The sequence below is a fragment of the Thermobia domestica genome, chromosome 9 (assembly GCF_964235325.1).
Source record: "Thermobia domestica chromosome 9, izTheDome1.hap1.1, whole genome shotgun sequence".
In the NCBI taxonomy this organism is placed as follows: Eukaryota; Metazoa; Arthropoda; class Insecta; order Zygentoma; family Lepismatidae; genus Thermobia; species Thermobia domestica.
In genome coordinates this window covers 99,680,475-99,700,402 of record NC_137462.1, presented here as the reverse complement: position 1 = coordinate 99,700,402, position 19,928 = coordinate 99,680,475, and the positions used below count along the sequence as shown (strand labels likewise).

The 19,928-nt window shown below is 32.6% G+C and overlaps 1 protein-coding gene across 1 annotated transcript in view; it reads right to left on the bottom strand.

Annotated features, from left to right (window-relative positions):
* Positions 1-6,219: 6,219 nt before the first annotated feature.
* Positions 6,220-19,928, bottom strand: part of LOC145694883 (open rectifier potassium channel protein 1-like) — a 180,783-nt gene continuing 167,074 nt past the window's right edge. Inside the window, exons 7-8 of the mRNA XM_081771598.1 lie at positions 15,610-16,202; positions 6,220-7,856 (exon numbers count right to left, since the gene is read on the bottom strand). Coding sequence (XP_081627724.1) covers positions 7,076-7,856; positions 15,610-16,202 — 1,374 coding nt within the window. The 3' untranslated portion in view covers positions 6,220-7,075. The remainder of the gene's footprint in view (positions 7,857-15,609; positions 16,203-19,928) is intronic.

Genomic DNA, 19,928 nt, shown 5'->3' with positions numbered 1-19,928 from the left:
TTTTTTAACATATATTTTCTGGGATGTGCAGTAATATATTTCAAAAAAGGTGTTAATTACGTAAAATATAGGAATAATTTGAATTCTCCAGACTTCGTTTAGTTGCTATCATACATATGAGTGTACCCTTATGTATATATATATGGCATATATTGCTGTTTCTAATCTTTGTTTTATGTCGTTAGAGCTCTATGTGCAATTTGTAGGCGTTATTTTGTAGTAACTGGGCTAAAATTCGAATATAATTGTTTAGTATATATTATTACTTTTCTAGTGCCTTCATCAGGGCTTAAATTCTAAGTGATCGTGAGTGGGAAGCCAATACAAGGTAGTAGCTTAAGTCATGTCTCTGTATCCTAAGAATCAACGGCGCCAACTTCCCAAAATTTATGTGGGTGCATATAAATTGCGGGACGTATTATATGTTTTCAGGGGAGTCTCGATATTGTTTGATTGATTTCCTTTTAGTTAAAATATTTTATGAATACTGTCATAAAGGACTATGCTTTATTCTATATACATATAGTTCATTTATTATTATTATTATTATTATTATTATTATTATTATTATTATTATTATTATTATTATTATTATTATTATTATTGTTATTGGGACTGCCTTTGACTAGACCAGAGATAGGCAAGGAAGGGGGGGAATGTGTGCTTGGCTGCCTTTGCAAACATTTCAAGCAAACAACTATGTTTTAGAGATTAGAAATGTTAACGTCCATCTCAATGTTTTAATTGCTTATTATTTTTGATAATGGCAAATGAGAAATGTTTAATTTTGTTTATATCAAACTAAAAAAATCTTGTGGGTACTGGAGCCACGGAGCACCCACGTAGTCGGCGTCCATGTTAAGAATACATCTTAAAGAATTTAATATAATATAAATACTGTGTGTATGGGACATTCTGAACTGAACAAACAGAAGGGAACAGCAACAAACAAAACGAATCGCATCTCATAAGTGTATGATCCTCTTAGAAGCTACTTCAAAATACGTATTTGCATAGTTATATAAACATTTGAGATCGGAGACGTTCAGTTTTAACTGAGCAATTTCGTGTGAAGGGGCTCCCTCTGAGTGTTATCAACGAAACAGGGCGAGATGGTAATAAATTTTACAGAAGTCTCATCTTGTCTCGATGCCTGAAGGGATCTTCCTCGTTTTATAAATTTATATATTTGAATTTTGAAAGTAGTCTTGGAAGAATTTTGTTCTTAGTTATAGGAAATTCAAATGCTATATGGACTACTATTGAAGAATTAGCACTAATTGACATCACTCAGATTTCTTAATGAACATAAAAGTTATTCACAGCACAGAACTACTAGTAAAGGACTCTAACAAGGCGAAGTTTTGGAGTAAATATGAAATATAAAGATACTGACTCAGGTTTAAGCAATTGCGGCTCTTGAGGGAAGTCACATCAGTGAGAAGATTTTTTTTCGGTACAAGTTCAGGAAAGAGAGCTTCATACAGCTTCACAAAGGCCATAAAACTTTAAGGGAGGAACATAACTTTTCACTGAAGATGGTAAAATTAAACTGGAGAATGGAATATTTTGGGGAAGAATGGTAAATTTGAGGAGAGAGAAATCATGTAAATTTAGGGGAAGAATGATAAATTTGGAGAGATAGAGGGTACGTTTGGGAAGAGAGAGAGGTAAATTTGGGAAGAGGGAAGGTAAATTTTAGGGGAGAATGATAAATTTGGAGAGAGAGAACATGTAAATTAGGGGAAGAATGGTAAATTTGGAGGAAAGAAAGGTAAATTTTGGGGGAGAATGGTAAGTTTGGGGGAAGAGAAAATAAATTTGGGAGAAGATTGGTAAATTTGGAGAGAGAGAGAGAGACAGAAGAGAAATTTAGGAAAGAGTGATAAAATTTGTGGTGGAGAGAAAAGTCAATTTAAGAGGAAAATGATAAATTTGGGGATGAGAAAGTAAATTTGAATGAAGAATGGTAAATTTGAGGAGAGAGAAGGTAAATTTGGGGCGACAGAATGCAAATTTACGAAGATAATGTAAATTTGGAGGGAGAGAATGGCAAATTTGGAAGGTTGCATTCAGGTAAATTTGAAAGAATGGGCTCTCCTTGCTTCCAGCAGCACACTTGGTAGCCCCTACATAAGCTAATGGTCACCATGGTTGATAATTGGTAAGTGTAAAAATAAAAGTCAAACTCTTTTAACCAATCATAGTTTAAAGTGATTGTTGGCCAACCAACAATTTACCTTCATGTATCTAACAGTTTTGACCTCACACTTTTCAGTTTTTTCGTAGGAGGTTACGTTGGCAGCTGAGTCGGTTGGCAAATGCTCGCAAAGCAAGCAATTACAATGTAAGACTAACGTTGGCAGTTGGCTAGCCTGTAATTTGCCATCGTTGAACCGACTGTCAATGCTGCTAGGATTACCTCGCATACAGCAAGTGGTATTTTCAGTTCCTTGCAAATTGAGACACACAGAAATTGTTGCATGCTAAAATGCATTTCTATGTGCAAAGCTGGTCTCCCTAAAGGCCTGACCTGGGCACACCAATGAATATGGCGTTGTATCAATGTGAACGTTTTAATCATTAGTTGCTTCCCCCCCCCCCCCCATGCCTTCATATTTTTCTTTTTCTTGATTAATATTCTTTGCGGTCTCTGTCAAACTCTCTGAGCAAACTGCGGCATCTTATTGGAATGCAAATCGTTTTCCCTCAATGTTTACTTTTACAGGTTGTTGAGTTAGAAAGCAAAGAAAATTCATTTGCATGTTCTAAGAATAAAATTGCTCACCTCACGACCCGATTACACAGTCTGATCTAATTTCTCAGTCGTCAAGAAATTTGCTTTTAAAATTAGATCCGGTTTTTAACTGAATTTTAAATGTAGATCCAATTTACACTAGATATGTTTGTATCAGTATTGATCGCGAAAACTGGTTATTCCTTACAAAATTGAAGTTGAGTAGTTCGGTAGAAACAGGTCTATAGGCAGAATAATTGCTTCAGTATTCCGTTCACACGTTGTACCCGAAATCATACATCTGAGTACTCTACCCGAAGACTCATTTCATTTCATTTATTTTTGTTTTAACCCTTTCCAGCCCGAATGTTTGAGTGTGGTGGAAAAACATATGTTCACAGTATTTCCTGTTGCAGTGATGCCAGGTCCTAGATTCTATGTTTCGCTTCACCGCGAGCAAGTAGAGGTACCAACTTATGAGATTGACCCAAATGAAGAGTGTAATGACTACATGGGGAAACTGCATGAATTATTATGATTATAAAAAATTAGTGATTCCAAATGTTATCAACGGGCTTAGCTGTCATGCATTAGAAACGTATATTCTGTCCTTTTTCAGTACTTGCTTTTCATTCTAGTGGCGAAACATAAAGATCCCAAAACATTTTATTTATTTTTTTCTTTTTTTAAAATTTAGCAATGCTGTTTATTTTAAGAAATTCTTGCAATCACTAGCAAATCCAGAAGTGTTGTTTGAAAGGGACAGTTCTTTCCTGGACCATTAGGATAGAAGGGGGAAATTAGGAGGTATGTTTTTTTCAATCATTTTTTCCTCACAGGTTATAGGTGTCTTTCTAGTTTTTAAGAACTGATTATATGTCACAGGTTCATCTGCTCCTACTGTGGTAGTGGTAAGCTTTCGCCATCTTTACTTTTTAATCTGCAACATTTTTATTGTTATTGGTCTGATTTCCACCATTGCCGGTCTGGGTGCAAAATGATTAAAACCATTGCCGGTGCACATAAACCTGTGGGGATGATTGGGTGTAAATGAAGAAGACTCAAGCTTTCATTTGGTGTATTTAACTTGTATTCAACTTAAAAACTAATGCTATTATGTGGCCTAGAAAAGAAATACCCTTGTTTAAACAAAATAAGAAGTAACTTATTTCTAAATCTCAAAGATATTTGAATGCCTTTTCAAGCCTTCCAGTTATTGTTTATAACATAGTATATTGTCCTGTGGACTTAATCCAAAATTTATCACATACGAGAAAAAAAAATATATAAACGGTCAAAACTTTGGCCGAAAAAAAAAGAAATGGTGAGAACAGGCCCTAATATTCAAATAAACATCGGAAAAGTAATAGAACTAACGCTAAATAACTATAAACTATTACAATAGAACATGTATTGCAACTCTGGATTGATAAACAGGTCCTATTTACAGCATTAGCACTATTGGCATACGCAACGGCCACTAGAGGCTTAGTTGAATAAAATAGCTTAATAGGCACAATGCACTATGAAACAAATGTGTACACCACAGAAGACCAAGATAAGCACAGCATTTAAATGAATTCTAAGCACACAAAAAAAAAAAAATCACTTAAGGCATTCCACCCATTTACCCCCACATCATGCGCCCAATTACCCCAGGTACAAATTTTAACAAAATTTTAACTGTCTTACAGTGAGAATTCAAGATTGCTATTCTTCACGGCACCATCCTTATGATGTTTTTAAGCAGCAGTAAAAAAATCAGGATCAAAACATTAACAGATGCGCGATTTATTGTCTCAAACCAAAACACACACAAACTTGAAACTTGGTTTCGAATATGTCATTTCTCAATCAATTCAGTTTTTGGTTCTTTTTTTTTTTTTGTCATTATTACGCCCTCTCAAAATTCATCTAAGATTTTTTTTTCTGATCAACATCTACACACCCAAAATTTTGGTGTAATTAAATTACATAAAAATATAGCTACTGAAATGCAAAATATAAATTTTTAAAAAGTTTTCCGCCCAATTACCCCCTCCACTCAATTCCCTTCTTCTACTCTAATGTACGCCTGAAATTCGGAGTTTTGCATCAAATCAGAATAAAATAATGCTTGGGACTTCATTAGAACACATTTTGCTCACAACTCGGCACTGATATTTATTAATTTGGAGTATTTCTATTGTATCACAGGGGAGTCACGGTGGCTCACTGGTAAAGCGCTTACCTCTGGTGCACGGGGTCCCTAGTTCGATCTCCGGCCAAGCAAGTTTATGATGGACAACATCGTATCCTAGTTTTTCTCGGAGTAAACCCGTTTCCTCCCAAATTCTCATTCCACCAATTCTTCCATCACCATTCATTTGCCTTAATCATTCGTCTCCCTTAACCTAAGGAACATAATCGTGAGACGTTAAACTGAAAGATTTTGTTGTGTCATAATTTGATTGATACGTCTGGTTCTTGATCATCTTATTTCTCACACTTTTCGCGCCTCATAAAATAAATCTATGTTGTTTTGCTTTTCTTCAGGAAGTTATTTCCATTAATATCGTTCTTTTCTTGTTTCACAGACTTTTTATAATTGAAATAATCTTTATCCAGCTTCACACCCTGACCTGCAACTCGTCATAATGCATCTGATATTATCTTTTGATCACCTATCATCAGTGTTCGAAGTGGAGAAAAAAGCAGAGGCAGTATGTTTCATTACGATTTTGACTCGACATACCGGCTATCTAAATTTTGAAATGCAGTAAGGGTATGTTGCCTAAAAGATTGCATTTCTTTTTACATAATGACTGAAAAACATTGGAGAGCTTCTCTGTAGTAATAGAGATGTGGAAATGGAGAGACTCTGATCGCCCGCCGACAATTTTCTGAAAAATGTGTATAAAAAGTGTAGACTTACTGTGTATAAAAATGGATTAATTAAAGATATTTAGCATCTACTTTCCAGTGATGGTACGATGGTACGTTTTAATCATTGAAAAAACAGAGACGATATGCGTTCATCACTGAAAAAGCAGAGGCGGTATGGCATACCACTGCATACTGTCTTACTTCGACCACTGCCTATCATCATTTTGTTTTACGCTTGAGTCGAACTGATGATCCTCGTTCAAATATTTTAGTCTTCCAAGGCATATTTAGAGTACGTATGGTTCTTCAATACAACTTCGTAATAGTTAACAGGAGATAATACGCTTCCATCTGAGATCAAAACAAGCGACCTTTTATTATATATATATATATATATATATATATATATATATATATATATATATATATATATATATATATATATATATATATATATATATATATATATATATATATATATATATATATATATTAGTATAAATAATTACATAGGTATTTATTTATGTTCTTCTACAAACATACACCGTATAATCCTAATTTACGGCAAAAATATTTATATTCATAAAAGTAAGAAAACACTGCCAATAATATTTGAGCAACACATTTATTTGACAATTACTTAAAACTTGAATGGTATAACGTACGTACAGTATTATTACAATATATAAAATGGATTAAAGTTTGATATGTTCACTGTACAAACAAAAAGATGAGAAAGGAAGTTCCTAGTATATCAGGAAAAGAATGGATGAAACACATTTTTCTATATATGTTCCAAATTTTTGTATAATACATATTAATGACTACTTTTACATTAATGAAATTCTTACAGGACCACTAATAGTTTCGGACAAAAGTACTTATTGCTGGAGTAGTCTTTTGAAGTAAGGTTTAAGGGATGTAAATAGACCATGTTCTTGCACTGTACGCACAATATGAAACAATACACAATAAAATGTCCCATATAATAGGCTATTGTATAAATTAGGAACTTAGTGTCAATGAATGATACGTAAGGAGGCTACTAGTGTAGAGTAGTCCATATTATACTATGTAAGTAATGTCTATCTATATTTCATTTTTCATTAAGAAATACTTTTGTAATATTAGGGTCTGTTCGGTTCACTGTTACTAAGACACATATCACAGCCAACAGTTAAAAACAAATTTAGCTCATTGTGAGCTTTGTTATCTGTTTGGAAATTGACAGTCCATAGGCCAATCACAGATCAGGAATATGTTATGTTGCGAAATTCACAATTGTAATTTTTAAGAACAAAATTATTCATATTTTTGGTCCACATCATTATCTTTATACTTCTGTTATTCAATTAGCCACTATACTTCACTAAACTAGTAATAAAATACTGTGTAATGTAAAGTCTTGCTTTCATGATTTCAGGAAAAAATTCGTTTATAACGAGGTATGGTTTTCAGTTTGACTGTCTTCTGTTAAAATCTAACAATAACAATATCACTTAAACTTTCAGAATCATTTCTTTGTCTAGATCGATTGCTGCTGGCTCTTGAGGACAAAGATCCTGAAGAATTGTATCTGTTTCTTCTCACGAGTACTTGAGCACTCCCTGACAACGAACTTGCACGAGTTGCTAACGAAGACCTTCTGGTGCCAACAGGCTCATTTCGTATTTGTAACATAGAGAATTCGGGTGGATTCATTGCAGCAATCCCATACTTTCTTTGAGGGCCTTCCGGCTGGACATCAGCTGGCTGGCCAATCTTTGCATGAAGCGAGTTTAACGCTCGCAGAAAATCTGCTAAAGATGTATGCTCTAAAGAAAACGATTGGGGACTTGAAGTCTTCCTCATTCGTACGCCCATAGACTGAGAACTAAGTCTTCCTGACGATATCTTTCGCTGCATTGGTCGTGTACTTTCATCTAAAGATAGTCGTTCTCTTAGTTTTTTAGGGAACATCCAGTGCTTAGTTGTTAGGAATTCTTGAGGTATTTCCTCCGTGACAGTTTTTGAAGAATCCTTTCTGGTAACGTAGACAGAACTGTTCCTCACTTTTTGAACGATGTTATCTATAGTTTCTTGTGCTGGCCACTTGCCCATTGTTGACAGATCCTTATTGGCCTTTTGAAGAGGTGTCGTTTGATTACCTACACTACTTGGACGTCTAAAAGGAAAGACACTGGCTCTTCGGATCTGGCGATACAAGTTGCTTGCTCCTTGGCCAATTCTCGACAGAGCAGGAGAAGACACTCTTCTAAAAATGAAAAAGACAATCATATAAATATTACAGTTTGATTTTAAAAAAATCAGTGTATATGCACGATTTATTTTTTTAAATCTAAGATACGTATTAATCAAATCGAGGCCCTACATTACCAAGCACTCAACACTAAGATCAAAGAAAAAATCGCATACAAGGATTTCTCTTTATCAAGTCTTAAATCAGATTATAAGATTTCTTCATATTTAAAGCTTTTTTAACACGGAAAATCTAATTAATTTATTGATTCTAAAAGCACCAGCAAAGATATTTTCATTGGGAACCTTTAAATATTACGTCATTTTCTATTATAAACTGATGCATTTAACTTACTATTTTTATATGTTGATCAATACAGTCTCTTATTTGATATAATTCAAAATGCTCGTCAATAATTTATCAGTCTAATTATAATTTATGTTTATATATTCAGGAGTACAAACAAATATTACAAAGTTATTAAATATTTATGAAGTTATAATGGTATTCCTTTACTATAATTCTTTAAAAGTCAAAATGAGTAGTTCTTAAAATAGAAAATACTATTGCGGCAAAACATTTTAGATATAAATATTTTAAAATATAACTTTCTCACTTTTTATCTGTGTATCAATTCTATAGTTTCTACAGCTAATTTAGAATAACATGAAATATATTGATGTATTACAATAAACACATACATTAATCGAATCCAATAGCACTCCATGAAAGATACTTTGGAAATTTTGTTCTTAACTTTTTGAAACAATGTCCGCGATGAATTTTAGTTTGACTTTATCATATACTAAATGTTAAATTACATGCGAATAAATATGTTAAGACAACAGGAAATTAATTCTATTTATACTTCAGATTTGAAAAGATGTTAACTTCCAGGTTTCGAAAAGGATGGAACTTCAGAGATTTCCTGGTAGAATCAAGAAAAAAACCCACACCCTTAACTTTTAAGAAGATTACCTTTGCTATTTTAATCTTCTCCCATCCGGATAAATTAAGCGAAATAACAATATAAAAATACTGTAAAATATCGGCTACTTGAAATGTGATTCTTGTGGGCAAAGTGATATTTACAAAAAAATACTACTGAAAACTACAACAAAGTTGATTAATGGATGCATATCCGAAAAAATATATATTGTGAAAATCTATTTAAGAACACCATTAACCAAAGTGTTTGTAATAATTAAAAGAAACCGTAATGCTGAGAATATAAAGAATGTGCATTTTATGTGTGTTAATTAATGAAAACTCATGCATGCCTCGAATTTAAGTGAAGTGTTTCCAGAAGGTGAGGTCATAATTTGCACTTTGAGTTGAAAGGCTAGAAGAAAGGAAGAAAGAACTTGAACCCAACTAAGACATTCACAAGAGACCAACCACGAGGCAGTGCATAATTTTCTCTAATGTCCATGCACAAATCCCAGGGTAAGGACCATTCCCAGAAACTTCAGATGAATCATACCATCATACCTCGTAATATAATTTATTTTTTAGAAAAATTCTACCTCTCCTATTTCATATGTTGATTCTTCAGAGAGTTGTAATATCATAACTAACAGATGCAATACCTGTACTGAAAGGATAAACAACTATAAGTGTTTAAAATAATATTATTACCTTTATAAAAATCACCTTATGATGATGAAAGTACGGATAGCATGTGGTGATTTTACTACAGATATGATGGTACTACAGAGATCGTATTGATTTAAGTGCTTTTCCTTTATTTAGTAAGAATAGTTTTCGTTTTCAAACCCATTGTTCACATAGTGTGGCACACTTACTGTCCGAATTTTTATCCATTTTTTTAGCTATATACTACAAACATAAACATATTATATTACACTAATTTTAAAAGCTATTTTCGTCCTTCATTTGATTCTCCCTCCAAAAAGTTCAGTTAGATGTGCACTATATGTCATACGAGTTCAAGGAATTCATCCGGTCTGGATCAAATTTGGCACAGTTGTAAACACTGACCTGCTAATACAAGCTTGTGAAATATGGTGTAATTTGGTTCCTAAGTTATCCAGAATCAAAATTTAAAATCAATTTACTGGACATAATACGAACATGATAAGTACTGTTTAAATAGCAATTAAAGACCAATTCTGGATAGAAGCAACGTATAAGAGAAGATTACCTCTTTAACCAGTCTTATTGAATGAAAGAGTGTACATACTGAGACACTCTACTCACACTAACCTACTGAACCACACCAGCCATTCAAGGAACCTAGTTGGTTACAAGAAATCTCGGTAAGTCGGTAAAGATTATCAGTGATAGCAGACTTTTTGTATAGAGGTTAGCTTTAAATCCTTTGTGAATAAAATTCTTCACAACTCCCTTGTAGCTAAATGGTTCACTGTCACATCAATGAAAATACTGCACAACCACTAGATTTCTGATTACGCAAAATAAAAGTCAAATGAAAGACGATATTTTACGATTCTGCGTAATTAACTAATATATCCAGTGGCGTATTTAGGGGACTTCCGGGCTTAAACCTCCCGAAATTTTGTTTAGTATATTAAAGTAAATTAAATATTTTGCAGAATTTTCACACTTCCAGGAATAAAGTTAGCAAAGCTCCTCCCGAAACAAAATCGTAAATACGCCACTGAATATATCTAACTGCTCTTCTTTTAGTTCAACAAAACCCTTCTCCCTCCACCATCTTCAGAGTACAGTATATTATGACATCTACCCCACAATTTATAATATAACCAAGACCATATTCTACTAGTGAAACTAATTTACTATACCATGAGCGTTTATTATTTCGCTTAGAACGCCAACATTTAATCGAAAATCATTTGAGTAAATTTGGTTTTAAAACATTTCATGCCCGTTTATAGAATTTTAGTTTAGATATTAAGGTAATAAAATAAAATAAATTGACAAAACAAGTTATGATTACGAGTATGATTAGTAATATGTATAAGATTAATATGTTACTGATACTTCATAACATATCATTAGAGTATAGATTATAATTAATAATATCAACGAATACACTCTACAGTCAGGAAAAAAATTCATTTTATATGTCCCTACTTTTGCAAAATGTTTGTAATAATAACAACTCATAAATATTGAGAAAATAAAGAATCTTATTTTTCTCTTTGTCAATGAAACCTAGTATAAAACTGGAGTTTAAGTAGGGTGTTTCCAGAATTTTACTTGGATATCTCAATTTCGTATGGACATTCAGGTACTCAATAAAACCTTGAAGACTTGGCTCTCAAGAGAAGCGACAAGTCTTTCCTATTATATTTAATTACTGTTAAAATAGCTTTAATTCGCCATTAAGCAGATTTAGCCATATTCAGAAGTAATTTTCATAAAAGTATCATTGAACAAACGAAAGGACCGAATGTCATCACATTTGTGTAAGTTTTCTTTTAAATGATTAATTTCTCTCTGTTTTTGTAAGAGACTGCAGCTTAAGGCAGATTTCAGATATGACCATTAACTATAGCGGAATTTATAAGAGTGTCAATATTCAATCATGAGATCAGTTAAATTTGTATAAATGAATATGTTCCTATGTATGGTTTAGGAGTATTTTGTTGTATTGTTTAATTCTGTCAATATTCCAGGCGAATTATTATGCAAGCGTCCGTTACGTTCTTTGCTTGCGATTTGGCTGAATAGTCAATTAAGAAAGTTGTTTAAGTACGGTTGTACGTGTAACACACTTTTTGTTGGCTAAACATAAAAATCGCAAGCAATGGACGCAACGAACGCTTGAATGAAAATCCGCCCTTACTCTTTCATACATTATTCATTTATAATTTTTTCGTGACAATATACAGAAATATAGTATCCCTATTTCTCACACCCAAATTATACGTATGAAACACTGAACTGTATTAATTTGTATTTTTAAAAATTAAAAATAAATAAATTTATTTGAAAGTTATTCTATAGTCATTTTTTTTTCAAATCCAAACTTAAGGAAAGACACAAATTATATTTTTTACCCTTAAACGGAAAAACATGGACAGTTAAGATAGGCCTATGTTAGTGACAGGATGCAACATAAACTCGGTAGAAAATGCATTACACAATAGATAAATGCATTTACAATTGTGTTTAGAAAAATTTGACAAAATTAAAACATTATTATTTAAAATAGTTCTGACATTTGTAGTACTACTGGAACATCCATGCTCAGGTTATGTGCCCATAAATTAGAGAAGCATTTCTGTGTGTAGGAAACATTTCATTAAGACGTGAACACACGAAACGACAATTAGGTGTGTAAAAACAACGAAGAGTGATGTCATTAACATAACGGTAAATTATCAATATAACATTGAACATAAAGAGAAAGCAATAAACAGAGAACAGGGAGAATGAAAACAAATAACGGCAAACACACTAATATTAGTGAAGATAAGAAATGATGTTCAATTTAAAGGGATAAATAGTACTTTCTCATTAGATTAATTTATAACCTAATACATTTAGGAATACTATTAAACTATTCGTAGGCGTTAAGTGTATCAGTTTAATTTGTACCGTATACATAGAGAACAGATTTACCAAATTGGTTTTATGAAAGAAATTCATACCGTATGCACTAATATGGAATACCTCTATTTTGATAACATCATTATTGGGGCCATATAACTGATCCTGATGATAATATTATCAAGATATTCGAATATCTTGATTGTAAATGTTCAAGAATAATGTTAGAAATGCGTATCTTGAGTGTTTATTTATACGAATACCAGTTTGTTACTTATTTCTGATTTTCGATTATTCTTATATTTTATGCAATATATGTTTTTAGCGGATATTCAAGCATATAGCTAGTGTATTGTACTTAGGAGCATTAGCACCATCATGTATGTTCCCTCTCTGAATGCACAGTAAAGCTATAGTGACTAGCTTCTGAAAGATATTAGCATATATACCGATCATAATTTATAAATATTGAATCATAAATGTTTTAAAAGAATTATTGAAGTATTTATCTAGAAAGAAGACATGAACATAGGTTCTAGATAAACTTGTTGTCAGATGAGCCGGAATGAAATTTCAAGTAAAGAGGAGGACTTCGACAGCATCACTGTCAGACAAACTTCGCATGTCAATTTATATTTGATTTTAGAATTAAATTTTAAAATTTGATTTTTAGGTCAGAATAGTGCAGCATTGTGCTCACAAAATAGTGATGAGGGGCAACTGACTACCCTATTCTTTAGGCACTGGTATCATTGTCATTATTTCTATAACAGTTGAAAAATTGCGCAAATTCATTATGTTGGGGGAGAAATAGCTAACATGATTGTTCAAATTCCAAACGGACCCATTGTAAAATCTCATGCTTTTACCATATTGGCTAATACAGACTGTACCTCTGGCGGAAGCCAACATGTATTGTACATAATTAAGGCAATATTTACAACTGGTAGTATACGAGAAAAACATTCTCGAGAATTCTTTACTTGCACCTGCTTTTGTGCATATAGATATTTAAGAAATGAGGGTATTGCCCTTTCTTCAACAGTTTCATCCGTACACAAGTTTTTATAAAATGACAGGATATAAAAAGTGTTGACCAAATGTGATTTGAAACAGAGCTGCAGTTAGATAACACAACATCTATAGATATCTATAGATATAACGAGATTGCTTGTTAGTCTTTCAATTCAAATAGCTCTTGTTTATGTAAGGAAATTTAACCACAGTGAAGCACCATAAAAGTTTCCAATTAGTGAAAATAACGGTACAATGACTATGTACATTCATGTCCAAAACTATTATCGCATATCTATAATTGCCTTCTTGTAAGAATATAATTTGATAATGAATTTGCAGGGTACTTTTAATACTGATACTATATGTATAATCGGGAAATGTATATTTGTGGTAAATTTCATAGGAAAAGAATTATAAATACGAGAATTATAATTAGTAAAATAAAATGTTGCTAAATGGACAAGAAAATTTTATCTTCATTTTATTGTTCTTATTTACTGCTCTTTTGACATGAAATTTGCCACATACATGTCTTTACCGATTATACACATACTAACATTATAAGAAATACCCGGCGAATTCGTTATCAAATTACATTTCTAGAAAAACATATTTATAGACATGCGACAATAATTTTGGATATGGGTGTACATTACAGTACAATTTTTTTTCTGATACACAATCAATTATCTCAGGATTTTGTTGAAATTTAAAATTTAGATCTCTTCTTAAATTAACAAATTTTCTTATGAAATGAGCCACTAAAATTAAGTACATGAGAAAATGTTTAACTAATTACTTTGATTATAAGTAACATTATACTGTATGTTTAACGCTATTTGAAAGTAGTAGCCTATTAGTCTAACTAGATGTTAGCAGTTTAATCGGTAATTGATCAGTGTTTCAGCAACAGCCCATGTCGACACCCTCAATCTTTATTTATCACTTTAACAATTTTATATATAAATCTGAAGGTCATATAATCAACTTAAATGTAACGTTATACTGATTACATTGAACACATATTGTTCCGTGACTAACGTAAGAGATAGTCGAAACTCTTTCATAAAATATGTACGTGATACATTAATTTCCATCATATCATAATAAAACTCAAGTTATAGCGTTAAAAGTGAACTATATAATGATGGATCACCAAATGTAGTTAAGTTTAAGAAGATTAAAGATTAATATTGAGTGAAGTTATATACTTAAATGTAACGTTATACTGATTACATTGAACACATATTGTTCCGTGACTAACGTAAGAGATAGTCGAAACTCTTTCATAAAATATGTACGTGATACATTAATTTCCATCATATCATAATAAAACTCAAGTTATAGCGTTAAAAGTGAACTATATAATGATGGATCACCAAATGTAGTTAAGTTTAAGAAGATTAAAGATTAATATTGAGTGAAGTTATATATATATATATATATATATATATATATATATATGAGAGGATCAAAATGATATACATCATAACAGAAATCACGATAATTTATCAATCACACTTACATTTTTACGATTCATTGTTTTCAGAGTAATGACTTTCTTTCCTTTCTTTTTCCTTTACGTATATTCGCTGCGGTTTACGTGTGTTCTTTAGATGAATGGTATTTAATAATAATAATAATAATAATAATAATAATAATAAAGAAAGAACAAATTTGGTGTAAATGTACGATGGATAGCAAATTTGATTTCTCAGTCTTAGATTTGCTATTGCTGATGATTTTGAAATGATTTGATCAATTTTAGTACCTTTTCCGATACGTATTAAAATTGATCAAATTATATTTATAATGTTATTAACAAACTACCTTTCTTAGAAGCAGGAATGCTTTTTTCGCGGCGATTGTACTACTAGTTATTTTTATATTGAATAAAGAATTATAGTTAAATTAAAAATTTTCGTGAGGACAAAAGGGCCACAATCTCAATTTTGAGTTTTCTGTCATTGAATTCTGACTTACTTGATAAAAGATATATGTTGATACCAGCATCCTTTAATGTTTTAATAATTTTATGTTTAAATCTGGAGGCCACACACTGAACTTTGATTTAATGTTACTGTAATTACATTGAATAGATATTCAGCGATTACCAAACATTATCGCATTGAATGCAATGCTTAATACTTCTACAGTATAATAATAATAATAATAATAATAATAATAATAATAATAATAATAATAATAATAATAATAATAATAATAATAATAATAATAATGTTTTATTTACCTGCTCTTTGTTCTATTCTGCTCATTTGCAGTAGCTGGAGTAGCAAATCCATTTATCGACTCAATGATTGGTGTTCTGTAAGTTGGAATGCCGCCATTCCTCATCATTTCAACATCATCTTTGGTTGTCGGTCCAGTAGAAGATGCTGGTCGATAGTATTCACTTGCCAAAATATCCTTTTCGCTGAACAGTTCGACACCCTGCATAATATCTTCTTGTTCTAATCGGCTATCATCATCCTCAATATCAGCTTCACCAATAGACGCTGCAATTTCTTCAATTAAATCTTCTGAGTTTGCTCCGCTGAGGGCTCCAACCATTTCAACCAACAGCTCTGTAGGTTCCATGATGGACACAGATGCAAATGTCTTACGTCGATTGATTCTGCGAAGATCAGTCTCTGATTTGTTTCGTTTCAACTTATGTCTTTGCTCGAAGCGATCTGAGTAGGATCTCTGTCTTGGCGGACCTCCTAAAATATCACTTCCACTTTTATCGTCAGCCAATTCATCTACAATACTCAGATTGGGTAAACTTCCAGTGCGAGACATTTTGGACTTGCCATCTTCATTGTCCTCATCATCATATACTGGCTAAGAAGAAGAAACAAGAATATTGTGAAATGAGTTTTGTGTAATGTTGATAGTAAGAACGAAATATCTACTTCTTAGGGTCACAGAAATCAATGACTAAAACTATTCTCCATATATGTAATACATTTGACAAAAGCAACTATTTTTCCGCATATGTTCATAGGTTATGTTCTTTGAGATTTTAAGATTCTTACAAGAGATACACAGGTCAAAACACATTACCAAGACAAATTTAACTTAATTTCGATCCGGGTGCATATATCTTCTGATTATTCTGATCCTTTCGTTTATATCATTTTAGGACATTCAATAATAATAATAATAATAATAATAATAATAATAATAATAATAATAATAATAATAATAATAATAATAATACCTTAACTTTAATACATCCATCACAAGCCTCTTTTTATGAGCAGCCTTGAATGTGTCACTTAACGTTACTTTGAATGACATTATTTTTGTCATTCCTAAAATCTTTGTGTTGGAGGTTCTGTTTATCAATAACTGAGCTCAGAAGTGCCGGCTCTTGGGGTGGTCCGGTGCTCAAGCACCTTTCAAAATTTTTGTGAGGGTGCTGAGCACCCTCACAAATAAGAGACAAAAAATAAAAAAAAGAAAAAGAAAGGAAAAATAGGACATTCTAATCTTTCACCCTGTATCTTAAATGCTCGTAAGGCACACAGTGGCGAAAATATTCATCAAACGATCGACTGTTTGACGGAACGCTTTCTCTATGACTGAGAACTAGAAATTTCGCAAACATGGGACTAAAGTCTTTCATTTCAATTTATTGTATTGTATACATGGTCATGATACAAAAATATGCACTTCGATTTTGTTCTTTTACCTAACTTCGTTTGCTTTCTTTCATTTTAAAATTTGTAAATCAAAGGTTAGCGTTCAGAATGGCGTAACGAGATGTAAGAGGGGTTAGACCCCTAGAATCTTACTGGTACGCCATCATCTTACTGGTATGATTCAAGAATGTTTTCCACTGTGGAAAAAAAATGAATTTTCACTCAAAAAAATACCTAAAGGTGTATATTCTGCAAGGCAAATTTTCAAAGTGTTCTGGACTCTAAGCCCGTGGGTATTTCATATCCTCAGACCATTTGTTTGGTGTTAGACTGTGAATTAGAGCATCCGTACTGATTTTCAAACTCCAATGCTTCTGACTCAGCTACTTCATTAAATAAAATACAGAAATAATTTTATTTCATCAAATAAAAATTATATTGAAGCTTCAAACGTGCCAGATAGGAAGTGTCCGTATGCCACTAGCAGCAGGCGTGTAATATGTTGGGGATTCCTGATTTATAATTTCCAGAATTTTGTAGTTTCTATGCTTTTCCCATAACATTAAATATTTCAAAATAGTCAGTGTTTTCAATCGAGAGCATTTCTCGTGGATATTCGAATAAAATTGTATTAAATTATATCCTACTTCTGACTCAAATAATATTGAACATTCCGCGTATGAAATATTCCTTATTGTGCACTGGTCTCCCTTTAAAACATTGATAGATCATCTTATTTCTTTGAAATTTTCGGTATCTTTTCAACACTTAAGTTGTGCGAAACGTGAGACTTACATCTTTACGTGGAATCCGAAGCGCACGAGCTTTCATTTGGGAATCGAATCCGTGCCACCCATGAAGAAGGAAGAACAATAACTACTAAGCCACGAAGGAGGCTTTTTCATAAATTATTATTGTACTTAGATTTATAGTGCTCTATATTTCCTTTGTTACAGAAAAAAAACATAGCGTCAGGGTGTACACCACGTGAACGAGTTTGGATTATTTTTTGGTAAGCCAAAGTCCTTAACATCCCTAGGCTTAAATTTTACCAACCCTAGGCTTACTTGTTAGATACAGCATTTTACCTCAAATTAAATGGAATATACTTTAAGATGAACGACTATTTTAAAATAGAAAATATTTAAGTCTTTAGAGTTCTTGAGTAGAAAGCCATTATATTTCACGTTATTGTTGTATTTCACGGACATAGTAAAATTTCGCAGACTAAGATACTAACCCGCTAATCTTAATGGTACTGCGGGTAGTCTATGAAGAAAGGATGACATCCATAATTAATTTCATAGGAATACATGGGTAATCGATTTTTGAATGTCCATATCTTGGGATCAACTGGATGGATCACTTCGATTAACGAGATCGCAGTGGTGAACTTAGCCCGGAGCTGGGAGATATTCCTCCAGTTTTTTGAGAGACAAAAATAATTCAATTTATTATTTATACAGGGTGTTTCAAAACAACACCGAGTACGTTTGGGAGGTGATTTCTGACACCAAGATAAGACAAAAACTATACACCAACCTGGGTGCACAAATGCTTCCTTTCGGAGTTATAGGCTGCAGAAACATAAAAAAATGAACTTAAAAGGTACATAGTTCCAATACTATGGGACCTACCGTAGTCGAGTCAAGATTTCACTTAGGAACTGACATGTGCCCTATTCAAATATCCATGTTTCAGAAACCTGCGGTACTTCCACAACAATTTTTATAGAGGTAGTTGGTGAGTACTTCAAATTCTATACCCGTAGCCAAACTCCCTCTATAAAAATTGTGCGTGAATACCTTAAGATTCTGAAACATGTATTTTTGGATAGCAGACATATTAGTTCCTAAATGAAGTCTTGACCCAATTACGGTAGGTAACATAGTTTTGGAGCTATGGTCCTTTACAGTTGATTTTATCATGTTTTCGATAGCTTATAACTCCGAAAGGATGCATTTGTGCACTCAGGTTGTTCTATACTTTTTGTCTTCTCTTGGTGTCAGGAATTATTCCCAAACGTTGTCGGTATTGTTTAGAAATACCGTGTATATGTTTGAAAGTTTTTAGTAAGATCCTTTTATCCTTTATTGGAAAATTTTTGAAACGTTAGACATAGTTTCACTCATAGTTTTTCTGTTATGCAATGTGTAAAACAATACTTGAAGTCCACAATGTCAATGTCCAACCTAGCCATAATATCCAACAAGAGAGAGTTAAGTTGAAAATTTCTGCAGGACCTTTGAAATATTGTAACTCATGATATACCTATCATAGTCTGGGTTCTGGCCACAACGCCCCCTCCAAGTTTTTACCTTCTAGATCCACCAATGTGAGCTCAATTCCTAACTTTGAGTCTGTATGTCATGGCCAAAGTTGATGGAAAATGAAATGAAATCTTTGAGTTTTACTTCCCACGGTTATGCCGGTTAGGTTAAAGGAGACGGTGATAATGAGTAATGAAGGAAATGGTGGAATGAAGAAAGTGGGAGGAAACGGGAGAACCCCGAGGAAACCCACGCACACGGTGTTTGTCCACCACAAAGTTCACTTGGCGGGAACTGGGATCGAACCCGGGACCCCAAGCACCAGAAGTAAACGCTCTACCACTGAGCCACCGCGGCCCCTCCAAAGTTGATGGTGGTCTATAAAGTATTCTTGAGAGTTTGTGTCTCATGAACGGAGATTTGGACATGAATAGAAACATAGAAAGGAGTATTTCGTAGACAAACTCCTTTAAAATAATAATAATAATAATAATAATAATAATAATAATAATAATAATAATAATAATAATAATAATAATAATAATAATAATAATAATAGAATTTGATTGTTTTCTTCTCATGGAAATAGTTTTGTTTCTGCTCGGATATGAAAATATATTTTACAAATGTGCTATTTATTTAGTTGATCAAAA